This window comes from Python bivittatus, unplaced genomic scaffold, assembly GCF_059951505.1.
Source record: "Python bivittatus isolate LINGU-HERP-01145 unplaced genomic scaffold, Pbiv_v1 ctg000240_np1212, whole genome shotgun sequence".
Classification (NCBI taxonomy): domain Eukaryota; kingdom Metazoa; phylum Chordata; class Lepidosauria; order Squamata; family Pythonidae; genus Python; species Python bivittatus.
In genome coordinates this window covers 2603929-2616299 of record NW_028277051.1, presented here as the reverse complement: position 1 = coordinate 2616299, position 12371 = coordinate 2603929, and the positions used below count along the sequence as shown (strand labels likewise).

At 49.6% G+C, this 12371-nt stretch overlaps 1 protein-coding gene across 8 annotated transcripts in view; it reads left to right on the top strand.

Annotated features, from left to right (window-relative positions):
• Positions 1-12371, top strand: part of NCOR1 (nuclear receptor corepressor 1) — a 124734-nt gene that overhangs the window by 15377 nt on the left and 96986 nt on the right. For 7 of the 8 annotated variants that reach the window (XM_025171240.2, XM_007435278.4, XM_015889293.3 and 4 more), the window contains exons 2-6: positions 1217-1391; positions 2649-2779; positions 3075-3270; positions 4609-4791; positions 6505-6618. In XM_025171240.2, coding sequence (XP_025027008.1) covers positions 1284-1391; positions 2649-2779; positions 3075-3270; positions 4609-4791; positions 6505-6618 — 732 coding nt within the window. In that variant the 5' untranslated portion in view covers positions 1217-1283. The remainder of the gene's footprint in view (positions 1-1216; positions 1392-2648; positions 2780-3074; positions 3271-4608; positions 4792-6504; positions 6619-12371) is intronic. The other variant, XM_025171242.2, reaches the window with a different exon arrangement.

Here is a 12371-nt window from a genome sequence, read left to right as displayed (position 1 = left end):
GACTCCCAACTCTGTTCTAGAACAATTGCCTGGGATCTCCCACACAGGCCAAAGCAGTCCAGGGCACCACACCCTTATAAGCCAAAAGTCCTAACTATGAGTTATTAAAACAGTAGCAGAAATAACAATTACAACTCAAACATCTTTCCGGATTAACCTCTTGCCGAAGGAAGAATTCTGGGGAACGTGGAAGTTTATACATTCCTTTCGTTTGATCCTGATAAAGATGCTACGCGGCTACGGATTTGGAAGTTTCACAGACCAACATGGCTGTGGTTGCTTTTAATACTGAAGTGTTCCTCTTCTTCTCAGATTAAATGGCCGGGGATTGTGTAGCACAAAAACAGTGATGTGTTGGTATGTGAGGGACAGAGAAGGAAACTAAAGGGTAGACTCGCAGAATTGGAAGATTCTGTTTAGCAACGCAGGTGGCTGGCCCACCAATTCATTTTGAATTTTGAGTAGGTTTTTTTTCCTTTAAAAGGGTGTTCTGGTCTTACTGGAAGTACTCTGAATTTGAAACAGGTGTTTTGAGCTTAAAGTGAAACGGTTTCATGCTCAGGAGCAGCTGTTTTGAACTGAGAAACAGGATTTTGAACTTGAAACCTTTCGATTTTGAACTTGAAACCTTTCGAATTCAAAGCGTTTTATATACTACTACCTACCAGCGACAAGTGTAGGAAAGATTGTTCTGCCATTTTTGTGGCAGTGGTTTCTTTTACTGAAACCCAGTGCCTTTTTGTGAGTGTGGAAGAGGCACTCCTTCCAGCCGGTTCGATCTTACTGTTCCTTGACCCATTGTTTGAAAGCCGTCAGGGTAGAGCTGAGGGCAATGTCTGCCTCTCCATCTGGTTCTGCTCCCAGCCCACTGGAAAGGTAGCTTAGCAGCAGAGCACTGTGTGGAGAAGATCCTCTGTTGAACCTTTGGAATCCCCTTTTCAGAGGATCAGGTGGGAAAGACCTCTGCCTGCGTACAGTCCAGGAGAGCTGTTGTTTGGCAGGGCTAGGTGGACCAGATTCTTGTTCAGGGCAGTCTTCCGTGTTGGCAGGCAGGGGTGAGGCCACACGGGACATGGCACAATACAATCTGTGTCCCAGTGTTGGCTGAAGACAGCAAACAACACTGACCCGGCAGCATCAACTGCTCATTGGCGTTGTGCTGTAAAGCAGTGCCCTGGATCCTGTGGCTTCCTAATGGTCATCTGGTTCTTTCTAGGCCATTTCCTGGAAACATGCTCACCCAGCGGTCTTGATCACACAGCTTCGTGAAAACTCCTTCGAGAATGTCCAGCTCAAGCTACCCTCCAAACCAAGGAGCGTTCAGCACAGAACAGAGCCGTTACCCGGCGCATTCAGTCCAGTACACATTTCCCAGTGGCCGGCACCAGCAGGCAAGTAGCTGCAGGCCCCATGGGGATTCTGGGTAATCCTGCAGGGCCCCCTCTAGGATCCTAGGCTTCTTCATACATAAGCCAGGCTTTGCTTCTTTTTGGTGATAGAGGCATAGCTAGAAGTGTCAGCATGGGCGAAGCTGACCAGTCGAAGAAAGATCTAAGTGCCAGTCAGGTGGAATAATAAGCAGGCAATTTAAAGGGGCCATGGCTGGGGAAGGAAGCCCCCACTTAACTAACAGAAGATCCCCTTAAAGATCCTCTTAAAAAAAAAAAAATTAAATGGCAGGTGATGGGGAAAAGATCTTTCACAGCCGGAGGCCCCCAAAGAGATGTTGGGGTTAGAGCAGACAATTGAATTACAGGCAGGCATAGGGTAAGACAGCTTTTGTTTAAAATGAGTTTGAGACATTGACCCATTATTTAGTTTTCCAATGTAGATATCCCCTTTCTGCCCAAGGGACATTCATGACAGCTATCAGTGAAATTAAATCAGGGATGAGCAATTTTGCTGCACGTTCCCATACAAGCTTTGGTGAGAATTTGGGGTTATTGGAAGAGATTGCCAAATCTTGGAAGTTTTCATCCATCCCCTGAGATTTCAGCCACTTTAAATACATGAAAACAATGGGGTTTTACAGCAGTGTTTGGAGATGGTTTGTCTACTCTAGGTGATGATAAAATTGACCGCATACCATAAAATTGACCCAGATTAATGAGCTGAGATATAAAAAAAAAGTATAAGTATGAACCTGGCTAATTACTGAGATCATCAGGAGGTCCTTTGGAAGGTGGTGCACAGAAGAGGCCATCCCTTGTTTGGCTTCCAGACTATGGATTCTCTTCCCAGAAAAGTTCCTTTGGCCCTGCTCTCCCAATATTTGGGAAAATGGCAGAAATGCATTCCCTTTGCCACTCTTTTAACTGTTAATTGATTAAAAAAAAATGTAGAACTGTCATGTGTTGTTTTGCATTCTTTCGTTAGTGTCTGCCGCCTTCAGTGTTTATGGAAACAGACAGGGTATGAATTTAAGTAATAAATGGAATAAGCAACTTAGAAACCCACTATGATGAAACAGAGGCATGATCTCCCCAGTTCGTTGAAGACTTCTGGTTGGCAAAGACCTCCAGAGGGCCAGATGTTCTTGGAGGTCCACAGATAGCCTGGACCCACGCTGTGACAGTCTTCTCATTCTATTTGTCTTGACAAAGCGCTTCTCTCCCCCACCCCCCAACTGCGATTCCTTTCCTTTGTAGGAGTTCGCGGTCCCTGATTTTCGCGCTTCTCACTTGGAAGTCAGCCAAGGTACCCAGCTTCTACAGCAGCAGCAGCAGCAGCTCCGTCGGCGCCCCTCTCTGCTGTCCGAATTCCACCCTGGCTCGGACCGGTAAGCGCTTGCATTTTCTCTGTGAATATTTTTATTTTGGGGAGGCAGCCCTTGGAAAGAGGTCTGGGTGAGTTCTTGTAAACCTGTGAGTGTGCAGCGCAGGGCTGGCTAAAGGGGGCATCGGTTGGCATTGGGTGTGGGTTTGTCAGTAGGCAACCCATCTTAGTTGCATCTTGTTTAACTTTTGGGGGGCTGGTATATGGAGACCTCGGATTGGGGGCAGCTGTGGCTGCTTTTTCAGCGTCAAGCTTCTTTTCTTCATCACTCTCCCCCTTTCACCCTCATCCTCTGCCAGGCCTCAGGAGAGGAGATCTGGGTATGAGTCACAGTTCCACCCCGGCCCTTCGCAAACCGATCATGACTCGCTGGATTCCAAGAGGCCGCGCCTGGACCAAGTTTCTGATCCTCATTACCAGCGGGTCAGTGCTGCTGCGGTCCTGCCCTTGGCCCACCAGCTCCAAGAGGGGCTGCGGTCATCTGACCTCAAGAAGGTAAAGCTGACCCTGCTGGGTTTGAGCTTCTCAGGAGCATCCACAGAGAGTGATAAAACAAAGTCAAGATGGTGGCCACGGTGGTATGAACAAAGCTCCGCCTGTTATTATGTGAGGTCTTCAACTCCCAGAATTCCCCAGCCAAAACAACCATTGCTGAGGATTCTGGGAGTTGGGGGGGCCTGGATTGGAGAAGGCTACCACATGGCTTAGTATTTACTGGCTGATAAGAGGCTGGGTTCAGGCCAAGTTTAAAAGTCCTAGCTGGTGACTAATGTTTAACTTGTGTTTTCTGAATGGGGCAAAGGTTGAGAGGCTGGCGGGGCTGGCTTTCCTCCCTTGCTGACATCTTGGCTCACCTTCGGAAGTGAACTGAATGACTGCCTGGCCCCGTTGGCAGCTTTTCCTGCTCTTATCTGCTCCTGGGGCTGCTTGCTGGGAACCGGCCTTCTGGAGGCAGGAGTTGAGCCACGGAGGGGCATCGTAATAATAAAGCGCTTTTCCCACAGGCGTCAGAGGTGGAATCTCACGACGCACGCAGAGCCCCATATTGGGGGTCTTATAGTATCTCAGGATAGTCCTGCAATTCTCCAGCTGTTCTTGACAGAGCAAGCAAAGCCCAATTACTCTGAAGAGTAGCCAGGCTGATTATCCTGTGTTCAAATGGCCAGAGGAGTGAGGTTGAAGGCCTGGGTCTTGGTCCCCAAGGTGCTTTCTTTTGAGTAATTATGTGCCATCAAGTTGCTGTTGACTCCTAATGACCACACGGACATATTTTCTCCAGGAAGACCTATCCCCAACCTGGTCTTTGAGGTCTTCCAACCGTGCCCCCATCGCCAATGTAGCGGAATCCATCCACCTTGCTATTGGTCCTTCTCTTGTCTTTCCTGCCATCTTTCTCAGCATTAGAGCCTTCTCCAGAGAGCTGGGTCTTGCCTAAGGTGTCTGAAGTAGGATACTTCATGGCTTTCTTTTACAACACCTTCGTTTGTATTTTTTTTCTCTCCGTTTTTATAATCCACCTGGATTTGGCAGAATCCAAGGCAATGTCACGGTTCTCATCACCTACTCTAACTCACAACAGCCCAGTGACGTATGCTAGACTGGGAGACAGTAATGAACCCAAGATTTCTCAATATGATTTATGGTTTGCTGTGGTTCAGAACCTGGATCTCCTCCATCCTGGGCTAAGACTCCGACCACAGTTTGAGAACAAAACCAAAACCCAGACATTCCTCTTTGGGCTGTTTAACGTACCCATACCTCTTTGCAAATAACTGTTTACCGCTTGAGTTCATAATTCCCCATCCCTCCTTTCTCTTTCTTTTAAAATGGCAGGAGCCAGTTTTTGGAGGCAAGCATGAAGGCCCTCCGTCGCCGATGTCGAGTCAGTCGTGCGGAGAGGACCAGAATGCTTCTCCGTCCAAGTTGTCAAAGGAAGAGCTGATCCAGAGCATGGATCGGGTAGACAGGGAGATTGCCAAAGTGGAACAGCAGATCCTCAAACTGAGGAAAAAACAGGTCAGCCATCGGGGAGAGCATTAGTATTCCTTGGTCAGGAGGCGCAGTCGTCTTTTGTAAAGGAGAAGCGAGTAGCAAAGCTGGAAAAAATGCTCGAGTTTAGCTCTTGTGGCTGCTGGCGGAGGGGATGAAGGAGTAGCCGGAACCTGGGCTGATGTGTCTGGGGATGAAGGAACCGGCTGAGTCAGCAGAGACTGGCCAAGCCAGCAGTCTGGCTAGAACTAACATTGGTGGAAGGTATGTTATGTACAAAACCTGCTCTTCCAGAAACAGAATGTTCTGTAGAACTCTGGAGAGATGGGGGTTGTCTGGCAGTTTTATGGAAGTTAATCCCCTGAAGTGGAAGTAGCTTGCGACGCTCAGGACAAAACAGGCTTGATGTAGTCTGAAGGAGGATGGAACGTTTTGGAGTTCTGTCACTGTGGAACGTCCTGCTTCTGGCACGGGAGGTTTTGTAGATCATCAGTCAGCAATGCTGCAGTACCCCAGGTCACCAAGCAACTCCACCCCACTAAAAAGTCAAATAATAACCATTCAAACATTGCAGAAGTCTCAGAGGTTTCTGCTGAAATATCTCAAGATCCTAGAGTGAGGTTATTAAACTTGGGCAGTTCGTCCTTTGTGCCCAGGAGACCAAAAATTTGTCAAGCATGTCCATAGGCAGAAGTCCAGCCTGTTGGCCAAGTGGGTGACCCAGCTTATTCCCCTGACCAGCAAGTGCTTAGATTATGTCCTGGATCAGCTGCCTAGCGAAGTGTTCTGGACCGTGGTGTTTGGATCTACTTGGGAAGACAGCAGCAGGGTCTTGGTGGGAGAAGCAGTAGAAGATTGTGCCTGTTAGACCTCCAGGTTCAAGTCTCACAGCTCCTAGGAGGTTGTGAGCAAAAGCGGCATGCAGAAGTTTCCAGGTTTAATTTCCAGCGTCTTCAGTGAATGAGAAGTGAGTAAAATCATTTCACAGTAGAACTCCATGAATGCACAGGAACTCAGGCTAAAATCCACCCTGGGATTATATTGAGCTGGACCTCCAGTCTTTCTGCCTACTGATGGCATATGAGATGGTTAAAATAAGATAGGTTTTGTTCATTGGTTGAAAGGATCAGGGAGTGCTTGAGTCTGAAGACCCACCTCTGCCTCAAACAGTGGTGTCCGCAGGAGGGGTCGAAAAAGACAAGATGATCGTAACTGCACAGTCAAAACCTCTGCAATGTCAGTGCAGCTACAAAAGCTGGTGGGGCTTCAGTTGCATGGCTTCAGTTGCCATCTTGACTTTTTTGACCCCCTCCCTGCAGAGGCCCTTGCCCCAAAGCCATGTTTTTCAAAGGAAACAATCTTGGACCGGATAGTTAAATGTCTCCATCTGGTAAGAGGCAGCTCCTAAGTTACGGTAGATGAGCCTGGAATTTTACATCTGCAGATCTGAATTCAGCAGCAGGCTCTCAGTTTAAGCCATCCCCGCCCTCCCAGCAGACATCCACTCCAGGTTGCTGGTGCAGTAAGATTTCTAGCGTCTGTGGACCTGTCTTGTCTCTTTTTAACATGCAAACAGGGGTACTGCTCTGCTTGTGACCAACATGGCCGGTTGCTCCGAGATCCCTCTTGTTCTTAACTTGCCCAGGCCACATCTAGTTGATCCAGATGTTCGTGTTATCTCTGACTCATTCCTAGCGGGACTAGCGCGGCTGACGTCCCTCCCGCCCTCTTGTCTCTTAGCAACAGCTCGAGGAAGAAGCAGCAAAACCGCCTGAACCAGAGAGGCCTGTCTCCCCTCCTCCTGTCGAGCAGAAGCATCGCAGCATCGTCCAGATAATCTACGATGAGAATCGGGTAATGCTTTCTCCCTTCTTGAGGCAAGCGCTTTGCTGGCGCACACGTTGCTTAGAGAAAGAGGGAAATTGCTTCCGTGGGAGAGATGCGCCCGGAGAAGGGCAGAGCTGCCCTGGGTGGAGGAAGTCTGATTGGGCTGGAGGCCCCCAAATGCAACAGGTCTTCCTCCTTTTCCCAGCCTCTCTTAAACTCTCAGAATTACTGCAGGAAAGGTGGGATTCCTAGCAGCCTTCAAGGGGGGACTGATAGAGTTGCAGCCTGGGAGGGAAAGGCAGATCTGAACCTTAGAGGGGCCCAGCCCAGAACACGTTGGGCTTACGGTTAGTGTGACTGCACCAGTAAGTGGGAAGATCTTTGGAGTCCATGAGCAGAAACAAAACCTGATTCAGTTGACCAAAGAAGTGGGGAGACACTCTCCTCTCTCCATGTGCCACAAACTTGGGATGCTAGCCATTCATTTTGATCTCTCCCTCCCACCCCATTTTGCTTTCTAAGTTGAAAGTAAAAAAATGCTGGTGGCGTCCGTTGCCGATTGGTAGGTTAGCGGGGAGAGAGGTGGCTGTGCATCCTGCCTTTTAAGCAAGGGGCTGGTCTAGCAGGGCTCCTTGTGCTCCATGATGGGCTTTGGAATAACTTGCACCTGTGTATGATCTTTCCCCCAACTTTCACTCTGAATGGGGTGTGTGTTCAGGGGGCTAGAAACTGCGTCTAGGCCTCATGTTTGCAAAACAGGCCCTTCTTTGGGCAGCCAAAAGAACGGCCCAAAATGATGATGGGATTCCTCCTTCCCTCTCCCAAAATTCAGAGTATAATTCAAACCCTAATTCAGTACCAGTTAACTTGGAAATGAGTCCTCTTGTTAAATGAGCTTTGTTTAGGGTTATGGCCCCAAGTCTTTGACTCACCACCTGGAAGATGGGGGTGGCTTCCTCCCCTGCTGTCTTAGCTCCATAGTTTGGGTAACAAGGCCACCTTTGAGTTTTTAAGTTATATTTCAGGGTGGGATAGAGCCTGTTAAGCATATTTCTGTAACTTCTGGCCCTTTGTTGCCATTAGAAGCACTAAAAGCTGCAGTAAGACATGACCAGTGTCAGTCCTTCAAGGCAGACCAGACTAGGAAGCCAAAGTTATGAATGCTAATACAACTTTTATTATAAGGTTATAGTAACAGAAGCTTGCAAGTCAGAATGTGCTTCCCCCTTCCCTCCCTTTATCTTTGGGAGAACTAGGGAGGGGCTCGTCTGAGGCGTGTACTCACATTCTTGGCCCTGGCTCAGGCCCCTTTTATCTGAGGTTCTCTTGGTAGGAGCTCTTCCTACTGTCCTTCAAGGCCATTCCCTCTGTCCTCTACATCTGGACACCAATCTGTAAATGCAAAGGCTTGACTGTGTAGTGGGGTTTAATCTAGTGACAACATAAAGCCAGAGTAAGGCATTCTAGATGTACAATAGTGTTTCTCAACCTTGGCAACTTTAAGAAGTGTGGACTTCAAGCTGGCTGGAGAATTCTGGAAATTGATGTCCATATATCCTAAAGTTGCCAAGGCTGAGAAACAGTGCTGTACAGGATCACAATGAGGAAGGTCCCCTTTTGCATTATCACTTGACATGCTCCTTCCAATCCTGGGGCTTCTTCAGCTCACCCTCAGACTTGAGACATCATTAACCCGTTGCTACACATTACAAGTTTAGGGGGATGCTGCAGCACTTCTCGGAAGAAGCAATGTGTTCAGGTTTCCAGAAGCTACTCTGAAGAGGAGTCTAGTGGCCTGTTTCTGTTGTGGCTGCTGCTTCAAGACCAGCCCTGTACAGGCCATCCCTGGGTTGAGAACGTCTGACTTACGGACAACTCATACTTATGAACAGGCTGCCTATTAGTAAAAATGGCAAACGGCATTCTCCTTCCTCGAACTGCTGAAGCCACACAATGCTTTCATAAACCGCCAAAGCTGCGCATTTTTAATATACAGCAGTTTTCAGAGGTTCGTGAAAACATCGCGCGGCTTCAGTGGTCCGTCTGCTTGAGAAAGGAGAACGCCGTCCGCCTTCCATTTTTAGTAATAGGCAGTCCATTTGTAAGTATGAGTTCTGACTTACATCCAAATTCGAGTTAAAGACAGACTTAGGAGCGGAACTCATTCTTAACCCAGGGACTGCCTGTATAGCGACAGTTGCAACAATCTTGCCACCATCACAGCAAATCACAACTTCACCTTCTAGTTCGGAAGGAGTGTGCATCTGGGTGTGAAGCGTTCCTTGCTCTGTTGAGCAATGCATAGGAAAATCCTTCAAAGTCCCATGCAGGGGCGGATGTCCCATTCACAGGGCCATCCAGGGCAGAAGGTTGGACCCTTTGTACAGACGCTCCACACTCTTGCTGTGCTGAGCAGAAAGTTTGGCTCTTCTGGAGATCGCAAGTGGCGAAGTCTTGCAAGCTCATCTCGCCTGCGTTCTGCAAGTGAGAGTGGCCTCTTCTGGCCCAGCCTTCCCCAACCTGCGATCCCCCAGACAGATTTGGGACTGCAGCACCCAGAATTCCCAGCCAGCACAAGCACCCTGCAGGTTGAGAATTGCAGGGCTGCTGTCCCTGTGCATCAGGAGGCGGCTACGTCGGAGAAGACTGCTCCAGAGAGAACAGTGAGCTTGGAGTGGGTGAAAGTAAACTTTCTGGGGGGTGTAAACGTTTGCCCGATTCTGAACATACGTTTTCCTTTAGCCAGTACCCTAAGACTCCCCTGTTGGCGTAAAAGCAGATCCCCAGAAACCAAGCAGAGCCATATATTAGGGTGGGCTGGGTGTGAGGGGTGGAAATCGAAAGAGTTCTGTTTCCCTATCTACAAACAGTTAACGCGAGGGACGTGTAGGCGAGGGATGGGGAAAAATGTTGGCAGCGTTACCCTGTGATCAAAGTAAATCAAATACGCCCTTGTGTCGAACTCAGCTCCTCGGGACTGTGTCCACGCAGTTTTCTTGGTAGAGTTACAGAAGTCATTTCCGCCTTTGTCCGCGATGTTTTTTCGGCATCCCCAGTCCAGCCAGCAGCTCAGAACAGCATCTCAGGCGGTCTCTCCTCCGACGCCTGCCCAGGCAGACCCCGTTTAGCTTCTGAGAGCAGCCCGGCTGCTGCCGCCTAGCTGGGCCTCCCCACGAGCTCCCGTCCCTCTTTGGTTTTTGTGGGTCAGCCTCAAACCAGCCTGGCTGCTCCAGCGATTGCGAGCTTTCCTTTCCCGGGTTCAACTGGGTTGCTGGAACCCTGGCTTGATTTACACCTTATGCCAGGCCGAAGTGCGGTTTGTCTTTGGCTTGGGGGACCTCCTCATTCCGATGGATAAACCAGATGGGTCAGCCTAGCCGATGGAGGCTTCCTCCACAGACCCTGGTGAGACTGTTGTGCCGTGGCAGGGGGCAGGGGACCCAGCCCATGTCTTTTCATGCGGCGGGCTGTTCCCATGTGGCCTCCTTTGCTCTGTCTGGAAAGGGCTTCTCCCCAAGATTACCGCTCTTTCTGGTGCCTGGCCTGCACTCTGGAGGAGGTTGTAATGCCAGCCTCCAGCCTGCCTTCGGGTGCTCCCTGCATCACGGGATTCTGGGTTCCTTCCACGGCCAGAGAACTTGGGCCTTGTCCTGCGATTCCTTATTCTTACCCTTGGCCGTATGTATGTATGTGTGTATGTATGTATTTATATTTCAAATTTAGTCACCGCCCATCTCCCTCAAAGAGCAACTCTGGGCGGTTTACAATAAAACAAGAACAAATACTGATTAAAATGCAATAAAACAATGGCTCATACCTAAATAATGTCTTCCAAGGCACTGATGGTAAATAAAGGTTATTAATGTACGAGAGCATCTTCAGGCTACCAGACACCCCCAGGGTTGGTTACCTCTCCTCACACCCCACACGAGTTGGCAGAGCCAGGTCTTCACCCCTTTCCAGAAGACTGGGAGAGTGGGGGTCTGCCTCACCTCTGGGGGGAGGATGTTCCATAGGGTGGGGGCCATGGCAGAGAAGGCTCGCCTCCTGGGCCCCGCCACTCAACATCCTTTCGTAGAGGGAGGCCGTAACGTGCCCTCTCTGCCCGACCGGGTGGGACGGGTCGACATAATGGGGGTGAGATGGTCCCTCGGGTAGCCTGGTCCCATCCATGTCGATGCTTAATCTTTGGAATGGCAAATGCCACAAGACAGTGGAAGTTCCAGCGGCACGGGCCAGAGCTCCTCCCGTCTGGGGCTGGTGGGAACCGCCAATAAAAGGAGGATTATTTAGCAGAGGGCATGCTACACCAGTTGGTACTGGCCAGGGCTGCTTAGCAGTGCTTTGAAGTTTGCAGAACGGTGCCCGAAACAGCGCTTGCTTCCAGCAGCAGCCTCTCCTCCCCACGTACGGAGAGGGCAGTAGGCCTCCTCTGTGCGTTTCCCCAGCAAATGGTCTTCACAAATGCAGGGGCCAAACGAGGAAGCTTGAGTCTCCTGTATATCTGTCCCCCTCTCCTCAGCCTGGGTGCCTTCCAGCAATGAGCATGCTGGCTGTGGATGATGATAGTTGTAGTCCAGCTGGTTCAGAGGGGACCGGGGTGGGAATGGCTGCTGGGCGCTGGTAGCCAGTGCTGGCCTCCGGGCGTGGCTCTTTCCGGAGCGAGAAACAACCTCCCTGAGATGAGAAAGGAGGTGTCCGGAGTCTGTGGCTGGTAGAATAATGGAGGAGAGGGGAAACAAGAGGAAAAAAACTTTCTAATCGAGGCGGAAAGACTGCCAAGCGCCCCAAAGCAGGCCAAACGCGTTCAGTGGCTGCGCAGTCTCGGCTGAGCCGTTTTGAGGGGGTGGGCGACATGGGGTGGGAGAGCGAGCGGAAGGGCCCCTGTCTGCTTGGGCACCGCTCGAGGAATGCCCTAAACCCAGAATGAGTGCGTCTGCCTTTGCAGGTTACGGAGCCGTTCTGTTTGAGAACGGTTTTATCTGCTGCTGCGATGTTAACGTTGGCTGTTCCTCTTTGACCTGTGAACTCTCGCCCTGACTTGTGGCACCCTCACAGCTGGGCTATGCCCGGCCTTAACTCTGGAGCATCCTGCAAAATGGCACAGCTGGTTGCGATTTATTGATTGATTTATTGGCCGCCCAACTCCAGTCGACTCTGGGCGGGATACGAAACCAGGAAAAAAAAAACATAAGAGCACAACATCAGACAGACAGCCCCGACTAAAATAAACAACAAAATCAAGAAAACAAAACGGGGGCCCTTAAACAAATCGTGAAGATCAACCCCGGGCCTGGGACCAGCGCCAGGTTTTCATAGCTTTCTGGCACCCTGACCAGGAGCAGCCTGGGCTGAAATAATTTGCTCTCCTGCTTGTCACAACGAACAGTTGTTGACAGGTCTTCCCTCCTTCCCTCCCTCCCTCCTTCCCTAAACATGTTGAATCTGTTTGGCTGTGTGGAAGGACGCCCAAAGAGAGATGAGATGGGCTGAACTCTGTAGAAGAGGGATACAGAAGGTAGCAACAGGCCCATACAAAGAAATCAAAGATAAAGGAAAGAAATGTAGAGAAATCAAAGATAAAGGAAAGAAATATGAAGAAATCTAGTGGCTACCAACGGGGAAATATATGGTAGAGAGAGAGAATGGAGTAATGTGATATATGAATGGGGTTGCCGTAAATAAAGAGGCTACAGAAAAGAGGGCAAGTAATAAAATATAAGTTTACCACTAAGAACGTTGATTTAGGAGTAGGGTATTAGGGCAACTAGAGAAGGACA